General features: G+C 52.6%; 1 protein-coding gene across 5 annotated transcripts in view; it reads right to left on the bottom strand.

Moving 5' to 3' along the window:
* FBXO31 (F-box protein 31) overlaps window positions 1-23,394 on the bottom strand; it is a 60,695-nt gene that overhangs the window by 9,368 nt on the left and 27,933 nt on the right. For 4 of the 5 annotated variants that reach the window (XM_037815571.1, XM_037815569.1, XM_037815568.1 and 1 more), the window contains 3 exons: window positions 13,310-13,386; window positions 7,335-7,502; window positions 6,710-6,784 (listed from right to left, as the gene is read on the bottom strand). In XM_037815571.1, the coding sequence (XP_037671499.1) occupies window positions 6,710-6,784; window positions 7,335-7,502; window positions 13,310-13,386 (320 nt within the window). Of the gene's footprint in view, window positions 1-6,709; window positions 6,785-7,334; window positions 7,503-7,846; window positions 11,264-13,309; window positions 13,387-23,394 lie in introns of those variants that run through there. The other variant, XM_037815572.1, reaches the window with a different exon arrangement.

Below are 23,394 nucleotides of genomic sequence, written 5' to 3' on the forward strand. Positions count from 1 at the left end.
ACACAAACAGTGAACCCTGATGTAAATCATGGACTATAGCTGATTGTCCAATTACAAAAATGTGCTTTCATCAACTGTAACAAAAATACTACACTAATGCCAAGTGTTAATAACAGGGAAAACGGCATGTGTGAAGGGAGTTTATGGGAACTTGGAATTTTTTGCATGATTTTTCTGTAAATCTACAACTTCTCCAATTAAAAAATCCATTAAAAATCATAAAGGACTTAGCGATAAGTTTAACAAAATATGTGCAAGACCTCTAATCTGAAAACCAGAAAACACTGCTAAAATAGATCGAAGACGACCCCAATTGTCAAATACTCCGTGTTCAAGGCTTGGAGGCTTGCTGTTGAGATGACAGTCCTCTCTGGGTTGTTCTGCAGAGCCAGTGCCCTGTTGTCACAATCACAAAACCTGGCTTTCTGTGTAGGAACTGACAAGCTGATTCTGAAACTCACCTGCAAATGCAAAGCACCTGGCACGTTCAAAGCAATGTGGAAAAGGAAGAATTACGTTGGAGGGCTCACGCTGCCTTGTGGACACTTACTCTAAAGCAACAGCCATGCAGACAGCCGAGCTGGCACACGCACGGACAGACAGACAGGATGGAACAGATGACGGTGCCCAAAAATAGACACACATTTATTCAGTAGGAAACTCTCGACAAAGATGCCAAAGCAACGCCCTGGGGGAAAGCAACTCTCTCCACCCGGGTGCTCCAACTGGATGTGCACGTGGGAAACAACGAACCACAGTCCCCACCGTGCACTCCGCACACACAAATATTCAAGGCGTGTTGCACACCTAAACCTAAAACCCAAACGTAACGTAAAACTATTGAAGCGCTAAAAAAAAACAAAAAACCTAGGAGACTTTCTTTTCAACCTGGGGCAGTCAAAGGTTTTTTTAGGACACATGGAACAACAACCATAAAAGAACAAATGTGACAAATGAGATTTTGTCAAAATTAAAACCTTCTGCTAAACGGGCTGGAGTAATGGAGGAAAGGCAGAGACCACACAAATCAGAGCAAGAAATAACAAAGCATGAGGAGCGAGGGTTTCACGGTTACCGTGGCAAATAATGAGACCCGCTAAATACCACCAAGATGACTCGTGTAGAGTTACAATCTCATTTACCCGGCATAAGAAGGCCAAAGTAATTAGGAATCCCAACCAGACCCGGTTACTCAGAATAAAGATCTTTGAAGTATGTTTACTAGAAAGTCATCCTATAAGGGCACGATTTGTGAGCACGGGGTGGGGGCGCAAGCGGAGGATGTGGGGCCCCGGTCCAGGCCCGCGGGCGCTCCACTGTGCTCGGCACCGATGTCGCCCTGTGCAATGTCACAGCAGCCCCCGGAGACGGCACCTGGCTCCTCCCTCCTTTAGGTAATGCAGGGCTCAGAGAAGTGAAGAACCCACCTGGGCCCCTGCGGTAGAGGGGGGCAGGCCCAGGCCCACCCAAAGCCCACCTGCTCCGCTCTGGTTCCTTCTTCCGGTGGCATCATGGCGCGAGCCAGAGCAGTGAGGCCGGCCCGCTGCCTATGGCAGGCTGCGAGCAGAACCAGCACGCTGACAAGAGAGAAAGAACTTTGGAAACCCTTGTGGCCTTTCCCCGGTAATGCCATTTCTAGGTCTGACCAAAACGGGAAGGCCACTGTGGCCACGTCAGATCCAACGCCTAATTCTCCCCTGGGGCTGCCACTGGGCCAGGCCTGGTGCCAGCTCATCCACGCAGCGCCCCGTTTCGTCCTCCTGCCCGCGGTGGGGTCAGGGGCTGCAGCAGGCGCCCAGGGGTTAAGGCGTTGCTCAAAGACACACGAGCTCAGTTGTGTTAGATCCCAGAAGAAGAAACTAACATGTAAAAGGAGTTTCTAACTCAGGGGCCCCACAGCTTATCTCACAAGAAAACAGGTGCCCCATAAACTAAAGAATGAAGGTCGTTCAAAGCTGTTCAAGGCCACCCCAGTGGCCCCTCAAAGGCGGGTAAGGCAGGTCAGAGATGCCCATAAAATAAACTACCGAAAAGGCCTGCTCTCCCCAGTTAGATAATGCAGCTGCTTTCCTGAAAAGAACATTGTCTCAGAATCCTACCAACCAATCAGCCCCAAACTAGATAAGCACTTACCCAGTCGAGGCACAGAACATCACAGCAGACACCCTACCCAACAGGGGTTCCTTTTTTCATTAAAGAATGCTGCTCTCAAATACAGAGCGGGAGCCATTATCTTTTTCTTCTTTTCTGCTGGCTCCCACCTGCTTTCTTTCTCTAATAAATCTTAAACTTTATACTTAAACTTTGACTTGCTGCATTGTGTGGATTCTTGAACGGCTCCGAACCTAACAAGTTGGGGCCCGAAGACGTGAAAACCCAAGCACAGACCACAGGCCCAACAGCAGGGGAATATGAAGGTAAGTTACGTGACGGGAACGTGACAGAACGCTAAGCTGCGTGGAAAAATAAAGTTCATACAGAATTCTAATACACTGGAAAACATTTTATGGAATGAAAGTTATGTAATAGGGCACAATCCAAATTACATACAGTTTAATCGGAACGACACTGAAAAGGCCTGAGAAGGAATTAAGGAATGAGGCACGAGGAGCTGGAGGCAGCCTGGGGGGCCGGGCTTCGCAGGCAGCCCCCCCCTGCCTACGCTGACGGTTCTGTACTTGTCAGATGTTTACAAAGCAAAGGCACCTCTCAGCAACGGGCAGGAAAGCAGGAAGGCAGCAGAGAAGCGAGCACTGCCCGGCACCGCGCGGGACCGTCCTGCACCCAGCAGAGGGCAGAGACCCCCGACGGCGCCCGCAGCCCCTCAGCCCGCCAGAGTGACAGGGAGCCCCTCGGGCTCGCCTCGCCCACCCCCACCCCGTCGTCGCCATCTCTGCTCCTACCTGCAGCCCCAGGTTTCCAACACCCTCCTGCTGGGACGGGGGGCACGGAACGGGGGAGAGCGGGAGGCAGGCGCGGGGTGGAAGGCCGCGCTTCACCCGCTCTGCGGAGGTGTGGCCGGGCGCAGGGCCCAGGCAGAGGGGCACAGCCCAGGAACCTGCAGCCCCAGCGATTCGGGCGCATCCCTGGCTCACACCAGGTGCAATTCCCCAAAACTGGAATTGGAGGGCAAGGAACAGGGAGGCTTGGCAAACGCTGCCCGCTTAGTTTTACTAGTTAACGGCCTGGCTTCCGGCTGCGGCGGGAAGCTCTGCTGTCTATGACAGGTGAAGACCAGGCAAGGCGACCCTCCTTCACCGTTCACAAGCCCCTCGCTGCCCTAGGGCGCACCCGGAGCTCCCAGAGGCGCTGAAGGAGGCACCTGGCCGGGAGTGCCTGCTGGGTGTGGCGGCTTCACCACAGCTGCTGCCCCTGCAACCCCCCAAAGCAGCCGGATCCCTCCCCGCGCTGGGAGCCGCCATTCTGGTCTGGAATTTAAAATGACCACCAGCCCAAGTACACAGCAGCCCAGAATTCCTGTTTTGATCTTTTACCTCAGTTTCCAAAATTATCAGGATATACCACAATGTCCAGATTTCATGATTTTTCCTCTCACCCCAGTGTTAAGACCCTCCTGGCGACCTAATCAACTCTGGACCTGTAAGACTGAGCTAGAAAATGGAGACACCCAAGTTTCTTGCTTAAAAAAGAATCCATTTTCCTTTGTCTCTACCTTCTTTGACTCTTCCTCCTCTTTTGTGAAAGAAATGGAGATGTCCTTATATAGATAGTGGTGATGGTGGTGAATACATAAATACGTGACTATATGGGGAACCAACGATTGTTTACTTAGGATGGAATGTATGGTGTGTGAACAAAACCGTCTCAAAAAAATGGGTTGATGCAGAAAGCCTGAGGGCACTATATTGAGTGAAATAAGACACATAAGGATAAATATTGCAGGGTCTCACTGATATGAACTAATTATAATATGGTAAGCTCATAGACATGAAATATAAGTTACCAAGATATAGAACGAGGCTAAAGAATGGGGAGTGGTTGCTTATTATGAGAATGCTCTACTAGGGTGAACTTAAACGTTCGGAAATGGACAGAGGTGATGGTAGCACATTGTGAGAATAACTGACAGTGCTGAAAGGTGTGTGAAAGTGGTGGAAAGAGAAGCTTAAGAGTCACGTATGTCACCAGAAGGAAAGTTGGAGGTTACAAGATGGGAATGTATAAAACAGTGAACCTTGTGGTGGGCAATGTCTGTGACTAACTGTACAAATATTAGAAATCCTTCTCGTGAACTAGAACAAATGTATGATGCTATAACTAGAAGGTAATAATAGAGGGGCATATAGGAAAAATATATATACCTATTGCAAACTATATACTACAGTTAGTAGTATTTTAATATTATTTCATCAACAGTAACAAATGTACTATACCCAAACTAGGAGTCAATAATGGAGGGGGGGTGGTTAGGGGTATGGGAGTACTGGAGTTTCCTTTTTTTTTCTTTTGTCTTTATTTCTTTTCTGGAGTAATGAAAATGTTCTAAAAATGAAAAAAAAAAATAATTGTGGTGATGGATGCACAGCTGTATGATGGTACCATGGGCAATTGATTGTATCCTTTGGATCTTTGGGTAGTTGTATGGTATGTGAACAATCTCAATAAAAATTAAAAAAATTAAAAAAACAAAACAAAACAAAAACCAGGCATGCCCGGAACAAGATGGCAGAGTGAGACACTTCGGAGCCCCATTCCCCCATAGAAGTTCTGAACACCCAGCAAGAACTGGCAGAAACCTCTGTCTCAACAACCCAGAAAACAGCTGAGGGGCGGCAGCAGCAGGGAGAGTGCCAAATCAGGAGAAAGGCCATGTCAAAGTGTGGATCCCGTGATGCCCCAGCTCGCCCCTTCCCTGCCTCACCAGCTCCCAGAGTGGACCCCCAGTCCTGGTTCTGGGGGGAGCAGAGTAACCCTTGTGCACTCACTGGGAGCCTGTCTGGTGGTGCTCTGGGGGACTGATGATCCCAGAATTTGCCCTGCGTGTAGTAGGCGCAGTCAAATTGTGCTGCCTGGGACGAGGCATGACTGGCCGTAGGACACTTAGTGCAGTGCCCAGGATCATGACATTCAGAATGCATGTGCACGCACACACACCTGTGCTTTGGCCTGGAGGTGTTCTCTAAACTCATCATATGGGTAAGCCCTGAAGAAGGACACGTGCACAGGTCAATCTGCAAAGACTGGGAAAGGGGTTTCCCCTTTTCCCTTTTTCAGTTGTTAGCTCCAGGCATTCGAGGAGAGCTCTGTCATAACACTAGCTGGATACAAGCTTAAGGAACAGATGCCTCCGAGTTTAAATTCCAGTGTTAACACAGTAAAACATCAAAATGTCCAGTTGTCAACAAAACATACAAAGAAACAGAAAGTGACAGCCCAAGAAAGGAGAAGATGAAAGTACTGAAAACCACCAGTGAGGCTGAAGGGTTAATTTTCCTACCGGATAAAGGCTCCTACAGAAGTCAATTAGAAACACACCCACACCAACAGCAGAGCAGGCCTGGTCCCTGACAGACTGACAGGTGTTCCACTGGAAAGCAGCACGAGCAGCCCTCAAAGGTGACTCTCCGCCCGGCTCCATGGCCAGGTGCTGGCACGGCGCTCATTCTCACCTGGACTTCCAGGTGTTTTTCTAGTTCCCATAAGGCACATACAGTATTACTTTTATAATCAGTAAAAATCATACTCTATTTTAAAATCAGTGAGTCCACATGTAGAAGTTGGCTTATGGAACTTTTTCTGATCCCAGAGTATCGATTACTAGAAACAAATTACATGCCTTTTTTTTTTTTAAAGTTCTCAAAGTTGAAGATTCCCTATTTTTGGAAAATATGCTGTTTTTTTTTTTTTCCTCATTTAAATGTAACTACAGCATTCACACATGTTGCATACATGACAGTTTATAAAATCAGAATAAAATGGAGTGTTATAAACAAAAAAACATTTCCATTATCTGTCGCCTCCACATGCCACATACTCGGGAACAGGGGCCCCACTACTCTTCAAAGGACCCCAAAATGATGGCCCTTCCGCCTTGCCTGCCCCTGCAGTTCTCTGGCTACTAGAAACTCAGGCATTGGCAGAGAGATGTACCCCACAAATAAATATAGGCCATGACGAGAATCCTGTACTATTTAAAGGTTCGATTACTTAAAAATATTTTGAAATGCCAAAATGACTCAGAGCTACAGAAAAACAAACTCAAGGGAATGCAAGATTACTCGGGCAGACAAAAAGAAACCCAAAGAAGCCTCCGTGGGTGTGTCTGGCAGGCAGATCTCTGCTAAATGCGCCATGGCCCGCGACTCCCAGCCACGGGCCCCCCTCGTGGGAGGGAGGCTCCAAGGAGAGGCCCCCGGACCCCTGCCCTGCAAACCCAGGACGGCCCCTGGTGGCCCTCAGTGCAGTGGTGCTGCCACCCAGGGGCAACGGAGAGCACGGGAAGAGGGCCTTCTGCTTGCGCCTGCTCTCTGAGAGGGGATGGACAAACCCAAGAACTGAGACGCATGTACACACATCCACAGGGGCCATGTCTGAGAAAAAGGACCAGATGTGTCCTCTGTCCCGAGGCTGCCGCACTGCCACCACACGGGTGGCTCCACTCGGTTCCCCTAACAAGTTGGTTCTCTACAGCTGAACGGACACGGAGCACGTGCCCTCGGGGAGGCCCTGCCCTGGGGCCTCGGCTCACCTCCTGCCTCCCGCCAGCCATCCGGTGGTGGTCCGTCTGGTTGCACTTGGTGGAGAACTCATCTTTCTTCACGATCTTCAGGGCCATGGGAAAGGGTGCACAAGAACACGAGTCAGCCACCCAGTCCCCCAGCGCCACGACCAGCCCCACCCCACCGACTGGCCAGCCCAGCCGCAGACAGGCCCTGCGTGTGAGCTCTCTCCTGGAGGAAGACGGGGCAGGCGTCCTGGAGCAGGGCACCGGCACGCCCCACGGGACCCTCAGCGCAGCACAAGGAGCCCTCGCCTGCTCCGTTCCCCAGGGTGGGCTGGTGGGCAGGCCACAACCACAGCGAGGAGCATTGCACTCAATGCCGATGTTCTCGCAGACAGTGAGGAACTGTGGTGTGAAGGACCAAAGGTTCTAACAGGATGCAGAACTGACAGAGGGTGCCAGGGAGTGATTCTCCCGGGCACAGCAGGCTGAGTTTGCACACAAGTGCACAAAGAGGCAGGTGAGCTTGGTGTGAGAGCTCAGCGGCCGCAGGCTGAGACCCCCAGCCCACAGTGCCCGGGCACACCCCAGCGGGCCTCAGCGGGACCAGGATTCTGGGGAGTGGAGGGGCAGGCCCCGCATTCTCACTCACCTGGACGTGGCCGTGGTGGGGGCCCCGGTGGCCATACATACACTCGACGGTGGCCGCGTTCCTCTCCATCAGGTGGATTCTGAAGAGAGGCTTGAACCGCATGGGGTCATCCACGTGGGGGTCGTGGGGGGGCAGGTACATCCAGCCAATGATGAAGAAGCCATCCACCTGCCCGGAGAAGAGCCGCAGGGCCCAGGGGCGGTGTGAGACGGGGCCCCCCTGCCAACTCCACCACTCCTCCCCATGGGAACCTGGGCTGCCGAGAATCCCCTGGGCCACACTGTACCACCTGGGGAGAGCTGGCCTTTTTTTTCCTTTTAATTTTTGCGGTGACATTGATACAGCACAAAATTTACAGTTCAGTGACGAAAATAACCTTCCCAGTGCTGTACCACCATCACCGCCACCCTTCCACCACCCCAGAAACTGCACCCATTCAGCAGGGACTCCCCGATCCCCCTCCCCACCACCGCTGGCAACCCGCAGTCTACTTTCCGCCTCTAGGACTGTACCGACTCTAATTGCTTTGAATCAGTGAGACCATTTTGTGTCTGGCTTCTTTCACTCGACGTGAGGTCCTCACGGTTCACCCACGTTGTCACACGCGTCAGGACTTCACCCCTTTCTACGGCTGGATAATATTCCACCACGTGTAGAGACCACATTTTGTTTACCCACTGACCTGGAGGGGACACTGGGGTTGCTTCCACCTTTCGGCAGCTGTGAACAATGCTGCCGTGAGCACCGGTGGACGGATCTGTTCAAGTCCCTGCTTTCAACTCCTGGGGTTTACTCCCAAAGGAGGGACGGCCGAGTCACGTGGTAATTCTATGCTTAACGGTTTGAGGAGCCACCAAACAGTTTTCCACAAGAGCTGCTCCATTTTACACTCCTACCAACAATGCACAAGCTTCCCATTTTTCCACATTCTCACCAACACTTTTTTTTTTCCCTTTTTTTTTTAAAGCCAACCTATTGGGTTTTGCGAAGCAGGATACTGTGGTTTGATTTGCATTTCCCTGACAGCTGAGGATGCTGAGCATCTTTTCATGTGTTCACTGGCCACTTGTACATCTGCTTTGGAGAAACATCTCTTCATGCTAAGTGTCTTTTAACTTTAAAAAAAAATCGATAAAGCCTTGAATCTAAACAAACCTTTCAGCACTACTTCCAGCTCTAAAGCGTGGGGAAGGGGGACACGGAGCAGGCTAAGCGACACTAGGGGATGCAAACAGCACATTCCAGGACAGCAGACACCCAGAGGGCTAGGCCTGAACAGGAAAGCAGGTGAGGGGAGAAGACGCTGCTTTCAGGAAGAAACAGGCTCATGAGATGAGACAGACGCCCCGTGAGGGCCTTGTCTGGCCCTGGTTTGGACGAAGCACCCGTGACAGGCACATTTGGAGACACCGGGAAACTTCGATATGGCCTGGGTATCAGACAAGGTAAGGAACTTGTGCTGCTTTTGTCAGGTGTGACAGCAATGCCATGGACATGTAAGAAAACGCCCACATTTTTAGAGACACACATGGGTGAAGTGACACGAGGCCTTTCTTTTTTTCCAAACCAAAGGGGGGAGGCATGGGAGGCGAGCGGGCACGTTCCTGCCAACCACAGGACCTGGGGGCGCTTCGTGCTGGCCCTCCACGTCCGTGCACATTGGACATGTTCAGTGACAGAACACAACGGGGTGTGGACCGAAGGCAGAGTGCCGTCTCCCAGCACCGGCACCGGGCATCAACACCCAGCACGTTCTCTCCGGAGCCTTCTGTTGGAGACGTGACCTGACGGTCCCTCGCCCTCAGTTTCTGGGCCAGCTCCTCGGTCTCCAGCCCCAGCGCCGAGGAGGTGAGCATCCAGCAGTGCCTGAGGCTAAGGGGCCTGAGACAAGAGCATGCTGCCGCCGTTCCCTCACGAGCTCCGTTTTCTCCTGTCTCCTGCTCTCAGAAGCTGCATTTTTTAAACTTCATTATTCACTGCCAGTAAGAGAAACAATTACCACTCCCCTGCCTAAAAGAAAGGAAAGAAGTCCGCCCACGTTGTGAGCTGTCTGGCTTGTCTCCAGGAGGAAACATGCTAGGAGAAAGGCTTTCCCCAGCGACACGCAGCCAAGCAAAAGCGGAGGGTGTTTCTTAATGGATGTTCCCACCAGATGACAAAGAACAAAGAGGGGCATTCATCCCTGCCCAGGCCCCACTGGGCACACAGAACGCCCAGAGTGACCCAGGCACCAGGTGGCCCATCCGACCCACAGCCGCCACGCAGGGGCTCAGCAGCCACACGCGTCGGCAGACGTGCCCACCACCAGGAGATGGTGCCAGCGGCCCAGCACCCAGGCACCGATGCTCACAGCAGTATTATTCACTTCAGCCAGAAAGTGAAACAATCCGCACACCCATCAACAGGTGAGCGGATAAATAAAATATGTCCGTACATACAGTAGAATGTTATTTGGCCATAAAAAAAGAATGAAGCTCTGAGACACGCTGCAACATGGGTGAACCTTGAGAACACGAGGCTGCATGAAGGAACCCGGACACCGCGGGGCATGTGTTGGATGACTCTACTCACATGAAATGTCTGGGATAAGCAAATCTGCAGAGATGGGGGCAGGGAGGTGCTCAGAGGCCAGCAGGGCCAGAGGAAGGTGGGCAAGAGGGAGCTCCATGGGTGCGGAGCTCCCACCCAGGGTGAGGCAAAGTCCTGGCACAGATGGTGGCGATGGTCGCACGACATTGTCAACTTCATTAGTGCCACTGAGTTGTTCTCTTAAGAATGGTTAAAACGGCAAATTTTATATTATGTATGTTGTGCTATCACAAACAATTTTTAAGAAAAAGGCAGCATGATGGACCAGCCGGGCCCGGGCTCTGGCGCCAGTCCCCGAGAGTGCACAGTCAGTGGGGCCCGGGAGCAGGGCTGTCCCAAGGGAGCCCCCTCCGTGCTCGCTGCAGCTTCACACTGGTGACCCCTTGGGCAGGCCAGAGCCCGGCAGCGTCCAGGCGCACAGCACCCAGGTCCTGGGGCTGCTGGGGGAGAGGCAGCACCATCAGGGCCAAACGGCCAGCCTCACCTGTCTCTCGCTAAGCTCACTCAGCAGGTGAACTCACTGCCATCCCCCCACGTAGGGCCTGACTCCCAGGGGTGTAAATCTCCCTGGCAGCGCAGGATATGACTCCCGGGGATGAATCTGGACCTGGCATTGTGGAATGCACAAAGCCTTCCTGACCAAAAGGGGGAAGAGAAATGAAAGAAAAAGTTTCAAACAATGTAAAATCAATGTCTTATAATGTAAGAATATTGGAGACTAGCAATAGAAAAGTAGCCAGTGAGGGGGAATGATAGTCTAATGTGTTCAGACATGTTAATGATGGTGAATTCAAAGGTATGGTAATGGATAGGAGGGACGATCATTTGTTAGTGGGATTGTAAGTATCAGAGCTTACAGGAATGAAAGCAGTTGTTTAAAGGCGTGTTTCCCACTGATCAGCACCACAAACACAGATAAGGGTTTTCATCATGGACCTCTAAGGTACGACACTGGCACAGAGAGTTGACAACAGAAGGGTACAAGGGAAAACTCTACACATTGCGTACTAGGGACTAATATTAATAGGAACACCATACTCTATAAAAGTTTCACTCACTAAGTTTATTCGTCAGAAACTTAAATCCTTCAGAGTGCTCCTATGCCAGCTAAGTCCCAAAACCCAGAGGTAATAGTCTCTTCAAGAACATCACCTAGATGTGTCCCCTTTGCTTATAAAGTTGACACCCCTTTTCGGCATGGACAGGTTAGGGTTGTCACTGCCTGGACATCCCTGAAGATCGGGAAAGTGATTCAACTAGAGGAAGGGGTAGCAACAGACAAGATGGAATTTAACAAAGGATTATGGATACTGAATCTTTATATAATTTTCTTTTCCTTAGTTGCTGGGGTATTAGAATAGTTAGAAGGAAAAAACTGAAATGATGGAACTGTAATTCATTAAATTGGTTATATAGCTACTTGTTAAACTGTAATCTGAAAGCTATCACCTTTTTGTATATATGTTAGATTTCACAATAAAGAAATGACTGAAACTATGGTACCATACTCATAATAACTTTGGAAGTTTCCTATATACCTACTAGTTAAATCACGTTTTGGAAGTTAATACCATTTTTTATGTATGTTTTGTTTCATAATAAGGAAATAACTGGAACTGTGGAATTGTAACCTATAATATTCTTTGAAATTTATTCTCTAACTACTTGTTAAATTGCACTTAGAAGGTTATCACTGTTATGTCTGTATGTTATATTCTACAATAAAAAAATGATAAAAAAATAAAGTTTCAGTGGCTGAGAGATTTCAAATGAAGTCAAGAGGTCACTCTGGAGGGTATTCTTATGTGCTGTATAGATATCCCTTTTCAGTTTTAAGTGTGTTGGAATAGCTAGAGAGAAATACCTGAAGCTGTCCAACTGCAACCCAGTAGCCTTGACTCTTGAAGACGATTGTATAACAGTGTAGCTTACAAGGGGTGACTGTGTGATTGTGAAAACCTTGTGGCTTTCACTCCCTTTATCCCGTGTGTGGACAGATGAGTAGAAAAATGGGGACAAAAATTAAATGAAAAATAGGGAGGAATGGGGGTGAATGGGATGTTTTAGGTGTTCTTTTTCACTTTTTTTTTTTTAAGAGTAAGGAAAACGTTCAAAAATTGATTCTGGTGATGAATGCACAAGTATATTATGGTGCTGTGAATGACCGTACACTGTAGATGATTATAAGGTATGTGAATATATCTCAATAAAACGGAATTAAAAAATAAATTAGGAGGATATGTTGGAGCTTTCTGCATGGATTTTGTTTGAAACTATTTCAAAATTAAAAGTTCAAGGGAAAAAAAAAAGCACGCCCTGCACGGGAGCAGGCCCTGGGCTGGCGTGGGCACCACGGCAGGACAGCTAGCTCCGAGCACCACGAAGGGACAGGCCAGCCCGTGTTCTTAAACAGGCAAAAGTGAGCAGCTGCTTCTCAGCATGGAGGTGCCAGGGACTCCCAAGCATACAGAGGTTAAAGCTACGGTCAGACTGCTTCCAGCTACGGCCGAGAGTATGCAGCAAACCAGGCTTCCTGCTGGGGCCAACCATGAAACCGGAACAGAACAATGTCTGTAGGGTGCTGGACAACACCAGGAAGCCGAAGAGCCGAGACCCTGGAGAGGAGGACGCTGAGCGGGCGGAGGGGGACAGCACCCTCGCGGCCCCTCGGGGCTCCCACGGCCCCAGGGCTTCAGGGGCCAGATGCCCCAGGAAGGCAGCACACTGCAGCCACACGGGTCCTCACCAGCAGCACCCGCAGCCACGGACATAAGTGCTCAGGCCAAGCACGGGCGGACAGCTGGATGACCAGGAGAGGAAGAAACTAGAGACAGATCTGGGGCCCTGGACCGAAAATGACCTTGACTAATACGTTCACAGAAATAAAAAATAAGAGGGAAATGTCTCAACAAACTATTAAGACTTCACCAGAACATTCATTTTAAAAAACAAACGATAAACCTAGACTCGCATTTCTGGCCATGACAGAGTAACTGGGACTGGACCTGCTTTCTTCCCACTGCAAAGCAGCAAACACACGGACCCAACAGCTCGTTCCAGGCCCTGGCAAGGCAGAGAGGCGCGCGAGTCCGGGAGAAGTGAAGCGCATTTCCTTCCAGTTTGCTGAGCCCGACCGAGAGCGACAAATGATGGGTGATGGGGAGGCAGCAACGTGGGCGAGGGGGCTATGGGGCGGTCTGGGACCAGAGAGCCCGTGGACAGGGAGAACCTCTGCTTCTTTAGAAAATAAAATCTGGTTCCTGAAAGAGAACCTCTTTCTAATGACCTCAAGCATCACCGGGGCTCGGGCAGGGCCCCTACAGGAAGGGCAGGCCACGCCGCCCCCCCGGCCGGAGCAGGAGCAGCAGGGCTGCGCCCCGACTCACCACCACGTTCAGCAGTCCACCGTACGGCCCGATGTCCGGCTGCCACAACCCCAGGATGTGCCGGTAGCGGTGCAGCACTGCGGGAGAGAGAGCAGAACCCACTTTAGACCCAGCACCAAAACAGAGGGGAGAGAAGGGCACGAGGAGGGGAAGGAACCATGAGAAGCTTCTCATCGAGAGCCTTTTACACCAACGTGGATTTGCAAATCTCACCTACGACTGGAAAGAGTGTCTTGGAAAGAATAACCCCTCACAAGTGGGCAACTCCTGGAACTGCCCCACTCGACCCTCCAATGAGCAGGAGTCTGCCTCGTGAGACGGGGGGCACGCCCTGGGGAAGTAATGAGTCTCCCACCAGCGAGGGAATTCAAGCTCAACTGGGAAGCCTCTTTCCCAGGGAGTAAGACCGAGAGGGATCACACAGAGTTGGACAAGACTTCTAACGCTGACACGCCAGCACCCTTACACGAGGTGTGCCTACAAAGCAGGCAGACGTTTTAAAATCCTTAGGAGCACCGACTCCACCTGGCGAATGACTCCGTGCGAGGCACTGCTGGGTGCAGGGCACCCAGAGCTTGTCACCGCGACCTGAGGCCATGTGGAGGCGCACGGGGGGCAAGGAGCACCTGTGAGGGTCAGACACCCCTTCGGGAACAGGGAGTTCGTGGAGGGCCTAACCAGGGCTCTGGTCTGCAAAGGGGGTCAGCTCCTCGCAGGAAGGATGAGGGTGCGGCAGGACAGAATCCTGAAGGCAGGGGGCTGGCGTAAGCAAGGGGGTGATCTGGGGAGGGGGTGAGCCCGAGATCCCATGGGAAGGGAGGCTCTGTCGCTTTCCAAGCCGGCCCTGGGCGTGTGGTCCCAGCCCTGAGCAACTCCCACAGGCCAGCCTTCCCATCCCCCTGGGGCCACACCCGCCCCTGCTGCAGTCCCAGATGGACGGATAGCGATGAAGTGGACAGACAGGCGAATGGCAATGAGGGGGCAGACGGACAGATGGCGATGAGGTGGCGGATGGCAATGAGGTGGACAGACAGATGGTGATGAAGTGGACGGATGAGCGGATGGCAATGAGGCAGACAGACAGACAGATGGAGATGAGGTGGACGGACAGGCAGATGGCAATGAGGTAGATGGACAGTGATGAGGTAGATGGACGGACGGATGGCGATGAGGTAGCTGGACAGATGGATGCTGATGAGGTGGACGGACAGACGGATGGTGATGAGGTAGATGGACAGACGCACAGTGATGAGGAAGACAACGGATGGATGGTGAGGAAGTAGACAGACGGACAGACGGATGACAATGAGGTGGACAGATGGACAGACGGTGATCAGGTAGATGGACAGATGGATGGCAATGAGGTGGATAGATGGACAGATGGCGATGAGGCAAGTGTAGTCGAGTGTCTGCTGCAGAACCTCGATGATGGGTAAATGGGTGTTCACTGTGTAATTCTTTCAGCTTTCCTCTACGTCTTTTAAAATTTTGAAATAAATATTGGTAGGGGGGAGATGGTAGCATTTAGCTCTATCCTCCCCCTCCAGTCTTCCATTTTGGTTCCAGGCCACATTTGGTTCTTTCCAAAACTCATCAAATCTGATCTCAAAGCCACAAGAAAGACTGTTCAAAAGCACACCTCACAGATGCCTGGCGGTTCCAAATCTCTTTGAAATAAAAATCAACCTCCCAAGATGCTGTCTTTGCAGGGTCTCTTCTTGATTTCTCAATTCTGCTACGCTTGTTGGAAGAATCACTTCGCCCGCACCGCACCCTCGGAACACGGCTCCCGTTGGCCTCCTGGGCCTGGGACCACCCCCAGGACCACCCGGAGAGGCAGGGCAGGGCCAGCGCCGGGCACAGCCGCCTGACAGCACACAAGCCGGGACACTGTAACGCGCACCTTAGAAAATTAAACGACAGCAGAGAGGAGTCGATACAACGCTCTCACGAAAGGAAATACATTCATTGAAAGGAGGCGAATCCACACATTTAACCTGGAATTAGGCTTCCATTCGGACAGACGTATGAGGGTGAGCTTCACCTCTAAAGCCCCAGCCATCTGCCGTCTTCATAAACACACCCCGGCTGTCCACCTGCGGGACAGAGCCCGCTGTGCGTCGATGCGCACGGCTCACGGCCGCCACCACTCAGTGCATCAGGAAACAGCGGCGAGTCCGGCAGGACCATCTCCAGCTGCCCTGGACACTAGGCTCTGTCCAGGACCCACTACTACATGGTTGCTCCCTTTTCCTTCCACATAAAATATTAGGTGTCAGTGGATAGGGAGTGAGAAAAATCTGTCAACAGCATAAAAAAATGCTACCATCTTTCATAGTCGCAAGAATGGAAATGTTAAAATAAGGAGACAATGCATTCCGGCAGCGTTTTAGAAAAACACTGCAAGCCACACAGCGGTGGGCTCTGCCAGGGGAAACATCTTCCGTGCTGACTCCTGACCCCGCCTGGTGGTTTATTAAACTATAAACAATCCTCAACTACATAACAAGCAATGGAGGCCTGGACTGGGGAAATGAAGGCACAGCTCAAGTTTTTAAGAAATAAATTCTACAGCTCTGAGAAGCACCTTTTCCAGAAGCCAGGCTGCAGATGTTTCACAAAACCCACTAAACTGCCACAGAAATACAACTTTATGTTAAAACAAAAGCTGCCCTCACTCCTGCGCTCACCCGGCGATCCTGGGAACTAAAGGGGCCCTGGACTCACCTGAGGACTCGAGAAGGTGCCAGGCCCCGGCCCCACGGCAGGGCAGCCAGAAGGCAGGGGGCTGTGTGCAATCTGGGGCTGTGCTGTTTTTGAAGCCCCCCAGGCGGTGCAGCCAGGGCTGAGGAAGTGCTGATCAGATGCTTCCCAGACAACCCGTGGATTTAAACACCCAGGTCGAACAATAACACCACCTCCCTTTCGTTTTGCGTGGCTTCAGCTTTCATTCACTGACCACTTAGCTCCCGGCCAGGCGCTGTGCTAGGAGCTTCGGGTACTTTATTGGGTCTTATCACATTAACCCCAAGAAGGAAGAAGTGTCACCTCCTGACAGCAGCCAGCAGGAGTGACAGCCCCTTCTCGCCACTGTCCCAGCGTCCGCTCTGCCCCCCGCCCTACTGCCCAGTGCTGGGGGTCGGCCACCAGGCCACAATGCTGCTGAAAGGTTTAAGTGCATGACAAAAAAAATCGAGAACATGAATGGTAAGAAAAACGCTACCCCTTTATTAAATGCTATCTTTAAACCTGGTGATTTATTAACAGATGTGGGAGACTTTGACACTTGAAGCCCTTGTTAAAAAGAAAATAATTCAGATTGGAGGCTCCGGCACCTGAGTGTGCACGGAGGGCACCCTAGAACACAGATGGCCAGGCCCACGCCCAGGGTGCCCGATGCAGGCGTCTGGGGTGAGGCTGAGGCTCTGCATTTAGCAAGACCCCAAAAGATGATGATGCCGCCGGTCCTGGGACCCCACTTGAAGACCCACTGACCTGGCCGGACAGTGGAGCTTGGACAATGTTAGAATAATCTTTTGAGGCTAACACAAGCCTGTATTTCCAGGTATTTAGAGAAGTTCAATCTGCTGCTCAGAGGGATTCAAAATGAAGCCAAAAGAGGTCAGGCCACAAAAGGGCTGAGGCTTGGTTTTCTCCTAACATATCGGACCAGATGCCAACACATCAGGTACACGTCTCCGCTCTGGCCCAGCTCCTGGGAACTCGGTGTCCCCCAGATAAAGGGAAAAGGTCAACATCTGCCAGCCCCAGGTGCTCCTGGGACTTATTGGAGGTAGAGTGGACCCCGTAAAGCAAGTGTGCTGACCTGGCTTCGTGGCAGTTCTTCATTCGGCAGCTGGGTTGTGCCGCTGCTGGAACAAATAACAACAAACCCACTGGCTAAAAACAGTGCACATAGCCCCCTAGGATCCTGGGGGCCAGAGGCGCTGACATCAAGCTGCAGGCAGGGCTGGTACTTCCAGAGGCTCTGGGGAGAGCCCGCTTCCTGTCTTCTCTGGCCTCACCCACACCCACGGCCTGTGCCCCATGCCCCCATCTCTGGTCCAGCAGCGAATCCCATTGCCTGCCACTCCCATCCCCCTTCCCGCCTGCCGCCCTCCCCTAAGGACCCCTGTGACTACACAGGGCCCCCCGACAGCCCGGGGTCATCTCCCACCTTGGGATCCCAGGTCTCTCCTGCCGGGCGCGGTGGCACGTTCCTGGTGCCAGGGCCTCTCCGAGCTCCATTCTGCCGACCACAGCGTACAGCTGGGTTTCTGCTTCATTCCCACATTTCACATTACTCCACTTTTAGTGCCAGAGGACTGTGTGATTTCTAAAGGAACTCTATCCACTCTGCGAGAAATGCATTTAGTGTTTTCAAAACGATGTTGCTCACAGAGTGACCCTAATGTAAACCATGGACTATAATTAACAGTCTAATTACAATAAGACTGCTCCATCGACTGTGACAAAGGCACCAGGCCCCACACTAATGCAAAGCGGTGGCAACAGGGAAAACCGTGGGCGTGGGGGGTGGGGGTGGGGTATATGCCCTCTGCTATCTGCATGATTTTTCTGTAAACCTATAACTGCTCTAATAAAGACAAATAAGTTTTTAAGAAGAGAGAGTAATATCAGAATAAGAGCTACATGAATTATTTTGTGTATTTTCTTTAAAGTATAGAAGTCACTGCTCTCCCCTCCCCGAGAACCCAGGAGCTCTGATTTGGGGCGTCTGTGCAGAGTGCAGCCACCACGTCCTCAGCGTGGGAATAACGAAGTGCCCAAGGAAAGCGGCTCAGACTGAGGCCCCCGCGGAGGAGCTCGTGTGAGCGTGTGCAGCCACCCGTGCCTCAGCCCACCCCGGCAGTCCCTTCCAGCCCCAGGCATCTGCCCCTGCCCCTGCCCCACATTTCGTCCACAGAATGAAGCTGGGAGCAGGTGGGGTCCTCCGTGGCTGACCCTCCTCTGTGGCTCTCCTCTCCGTCATTTTAGTGGGATGCAAACTGGGGGACAGATGGGTGTCCTTTAGGGGGCAGCGTCTACTACGTAACTGTGTACAACTCAGTAGTGTTTCCAGGAATCAAGACCCTCCTTCTCCCCTCATTCCTGCCTGCACGGTGTCCTGTTAGCACTGACGGTGCTCACGCGCCTTAAACGCTCCAAACAGCAGGAACAGCTTAACGGGGTCAAGAAGGGGCAACCGGAGCGAGCAGGGGGCTTTCCTGCGGGAACTACATCTTCAGCAAATGATGATCCAGCTCCAATGAGCCCGGGTCCGACGGCTCCCGAGCTGTGGAGCGCTGGGCCTGCAGCAGGGACGGCGGGAGGTTTAGAGCAGGAGGCTGTCCCGGCAGCACTTCTTCCGATCACGTTTGGTGCCTGACCCTATGCCAGGCGTCCTCCTGCCGAGCCCTCTCCGGTTTATGTGGAGAGCTGGTCTGGAGCCTAAAGCCAGAGCCCGCTGTGATCTGCAGGGGCTGGAGAAGGGAACCCAGGACGAGGGTGTCCCAAGGGTTACCTCAAGCAGAATTCCTGCAGGAGCCTCCTGGAGCCAGTGCCCGGGCGGCAGCAGCGAGTGGCTCGGGCTGCCCCCGATTTCAAGGCGCCCACTCAAGGGGCACAAACCCCCAGCCGGCGACGCTGCCACCTTCTCACGCCCGGGACCCGTGTGGGAAGGCTTCAGTCACTGCCAGAAAGGCGCGGCACGCCGGCCGGCTCTCGGAGCACCTCCACAGCCGCGTCCTGCCTGACCCGTGGGCGGGTGAAGAACCTGGGGGCTGAGAGGTCAGGACCCAGGGTCCCCGCTGGCCGAGGACTGAACCCGGCGCTCACCACAGGCCCCCCACTTCCCGCCTGCACAAAGCCAACCCCCGTCGCCATCTGGAGAGTGGAATGGGGGAGGCACAGAGGGTGGGGGGCCCGAGACAGCAGGAAGACTGGTTAAATCCCTCAGGCACGTGGCTGTTAGGAAAGGATGCACCCAGAAAGCTCCAGAAGGCAGGCACTATGCTCACGGGCTGAGGGCATCTGAAGACCTGCAGCTAAAACGAGCTGATGGTAACAAGGCCACAGCACCTCGCCCACACAGCCGGACTCCAGGCCTTCAGGAAACTCCCCGTTCTACTCCCGACGAGGCAGCTCCGAGGCTCTCCCACCACCAGATCGCCAACTGCCAGGGCAAGGCCAGAAACCGCCCCCCAGCCCTAGAGCCACCCACTCCCCAAAAAAGGGGGAGAATCTGGGCTTGTGAAGGGACCTTGCAACTCAAGAGCTAACAGGAAAACAGTCTGTCCTGGTCATTGTCAGTTATGTCCGAGTGTGAAGCTCCAGCACATCTGACCAAATAACAAAACTATTACTCCTCACTCTCCTTGGCACGGCGTGTGCATGAGCTGGCCTTCTCGCTTATTCTCTGACAGCTGCACACATGACAGCCTGCCCTCCACGCAGGCAAGGCACGAACTGCATTTTAAACCACAGAAGTCTGTTTCTGCAGAGTTGAGCTTTCAGGGGCAGCGAGGAGTCCTAGCTTTGTCCAGAGGAAAAACCATAAACACAACTGCCGTGGGATGAGCTGTGTCCTCCAGGAGTCCTAACCTGGAACGTGGGAACACGGCCTCACGTGGACTCGTGCTTGCAGATGTGGTTTGTTGAGATGGGCTCACACTGGAGTAGCGGCCCTGGTTCGATGACAGGTCCCATCCAGGAGACACACAGAGGGGACAGACAGGAGGGGGCCGAGTGACCGTGGAGGACATGGCCAGAAGCAAAGGAGGCTGGGGCCACTGGAAGCCGGAGGGGACAGGAAGGAGCCCCGAGCTGCCCACACCTGCTTCGGCCTCTGGCGTTTGGGACAGCAAGAGATAAGCTGCTGCTGCTTGAAGGCCCCCAGCTGGAACTCCGTGACCACAGCCCCGGGACACTGACAGCAGGGAGGGGCTCCCACATCTCTCACCAGGGGCCCCTGGTAGCGAGGCCTGAAGCCGGCACGCGTCACACAGACCCTAAGAACTCAGGCACCGCCTTCCCGCCACCCCAGGAGCCCAGCTGCCTTCTCCCCTCCTCACTGACCACCTCAGGTGAGTTACTGACACCTTCCAACCAGCCCCTCGTCTCTGGGGTCTGCGCCCAGAGTCGCCAGTGGCCCTAGGGTGAAGGACGGCCTGGCCACCTCCTAGCCACGTGGGGGGGATGTTCTGCCAAGGTCATGGACTCGGAGCCCCTGGGGCACTGGCAGAAGGCCGGCTTCAGACATCAAACTCTAGAGTCCACAGTTATACCACGAGCTATTTTTACATTGACTTGTAAGTTTACTTTACCATCCCTGGCATTCCTCGTCTGTTTGCACACGTCCCTGCGCAGACTGCCTCGGAAGGAAACCCGCCCCACCACAACGCCCCGAATGCCTCTCAGAACCTGTCTGCTGAGAACAGCAGGCAATGCCACCAGAAGCAAAGCCAGGCAGACGGGAGACATGCCCGAGAGGAGCTGACCCAAAGCAATGAGGCCACTCAGCAGAACGGGAATCTCCAACCGCCGATCACGCTGACTTCCTAGCGTTGAGGGCAGCGTCTGGCACCCCTGTGCCGACCCTCTCTGACCCACAGGACCCGAGGCCACGAGGCCATCTGCGAACAGCAGGCCACGACAGCGCAAGTAGGAGCCTAAGTGCATCATGGAGACAGAAACAGTGCAACTCTCAAATTATTCATGAGCCACTCTGCACGGCAGACTTTTCTGGAAAGAGGTGGCTAGCGGTCGAGAATGCATGTTGAGATGTCCTCCACCAAGAGGCAGTTCCATGCAGCGGGAGCACTAGTACTGAAGACACGGGGTGCAAACTGAGGCTGCTGTAATCAGTTTTCTTCTTTCGTGCACCTCAACATTCTTTCTGCTGTTCTGGGGGAGCATGGAGCCAGCTGGGGATTAAATATGTCCACAGAGGAAAGCAGTCAATGTCAACCACTGGTCATCTTCGTTGTATTTTCTGAATTCCCCAGAGTTTCTACAATGCCTACTGCATTTGTGTAACTGTCCTAAAATATTACTCCAATGGACACAATTTATTCTGTAATAAAGCTGTGAGCTATCATCATCAAGGGGAACACCCCAATATGGCTAACAAGTCTAGATGTCTAGAAGGGTGGGGAAATCTGGAATTGTGACAGATCCTTCTAGGCCACAGAGAGTGTTTCACCGCCAGCTCTGGAGACCAAAAGGGGCCATCCCCAGTGCAGTCCACGGTCCTTCGTATGTCCCACCTGCCAAGACAGCCCCAAAGCTTGTCAGAGGCCAGTCTAGCTCCCTCGTGCGAGGGAGGCAGTTCGTGACAGGTGTGTGAAGTAATCGGGGTCCCAGCTCATTTGCTTCTACCTAAAAGCCCGCTCCCCATAGGCTCCCTCCAGCCCCTGCAATGCCAACGTTCCTCTCCTGGGTCTGGAGTGGGAGCCCTGCCGCCAACAGCTGAGCAGAACTGGGCAGGCTACGGCAAGACAGAGGCTGCTGCCAGGAGGCTCCGGAAAGCACAGAACGAGCACATCTTCAGCTTTGGCCAAGCAACCCCCTCCAGCCTCAGCCCAGCCCCGCTGCTCGTTCCCTCTTCTCCCCTCTTCCCACACGCCCCCTGGCTTGCCCCGTAACTGCTCGCACAGACACAGGAGTCTCCGTCAGTAATGGTGTCCTGTGGTCACACATCCCCGAGCGAGTAAGCAAGTCCAGCACCTTCGTGTTACTCCGGGATTACCCTGAGTCACACAAGACCCAGTTAGCAAACCCCAGCTGGCGTCCAGAGGCTGACGGGGTCTGAGAAACTTCACAAATTACGCTTACTCCTTCTGCACCAAGCAGGTTTTGTTAGACACCAGGCATTTATAAAACTCAGAGGCAGGAGGCGGGGCAAGATGGCAGACTGGTGAGCTGTATGTTTTAGTTACTCCTCCAGGAAAGTAGGTAAAAAGCCAGGAACTGCGTGGACTGGACACCACAGAGCAATCTGTCTTTGGGCATACTTCATACAACACTCATGAAAACGTGGAACTGCTGAGATCAACGAAATCTGTAAGTTTTTGCGGCCAGGGGACCCGCGCCCCTCCCTGCCAGGCTCAGTCCCGGGGGAGGAGGGGCTGTCAGCTCCAGGAAGGAGAAGGGAGAATTGCAGTGGCTGCTCTTACCGGAAACTCATTCTACTGATTCAAACTCCAACCATAGATAGACTGAGGCCAGACACCAGAGACTCTGAGAGCAGCCAGCCCAGCAGAGAGGAGACAGGCATAGAAAAAAAACAACACGAAAAACTCCAAAATAAAAGCAGAGGATTTTTGGAGTTCTGGTGAACACAGAAAGGGGAAGGGCGGAGATCAGGCCTTGAGGCGCATATGCAAATCCCGAAGCAAGGCTGATCTCTCTGCCCTGGGCACCTTTCCTTAATGGCCCTGGTTGCTTTGTCTATTAGCATTTCAATAACCCATTAGATCTCTGAGGAGGGCCGTTTTTTTTTTTTTTTTTTTTTTTTTTTTTTTTTTTTTTTTTTAAATCCTTTTTGCTTTTTCTAAAACAATTACTCTAAGAAGCTCAATACAGAAAGCTTCAAAGAATTGAAATTTGGACACGTCAAGTCAAGAGCAGAACTAAGAGAGCTCTGAGACAAAAGGCAATAATCCAGTGGCTGAGAAAATTCACTAAACAACACAACTTCCCAAGAAAAGGGGGGTGTCCGCTCACAGCCACCATCCTGGTGGACAGGAAACACTCCTGCCCATCGCCAGCCCCATAGCCCAGAGCTGCCCCAGACAACCCAGTGTGACGGAAGTGCTTCAAATAACAGGCACACACCACAAAACTGGGCGTGGACATTAGCCTTCCCTGCAACCTCAGCTGAATGTCCCAGAGCTGGGAAGGGGGAGCAGTGTGAATTAACAGAGCCCCATTCAGCCATCATTTGAGCAGACTGGGAGCCTCCCTACACAGCCCAGCAGCCCAGAACTGCCCTGGGGGGACGGCACTCACCTGTGACATAGCACAGTCATCCCTCAACAGAGGACCCGGGGTGCACAGCCTGGAAGAGGGGCCCACTTGCAAGT

The sequence above is a fragment of the Choloepus didactylus genome, chromosome 22 (assembly GCF_015220235.1).
Source record: "Choloepus didactylus isolate mChoDid1 chromosome 22, mChoDid1.pri, whole genome shotgun sequence".
NCBI lineage: Eukaryota > Metazoa > Chordata > Mammalia > Pilosa > Megalonychidae > Choloepus > Choloepus didactylus.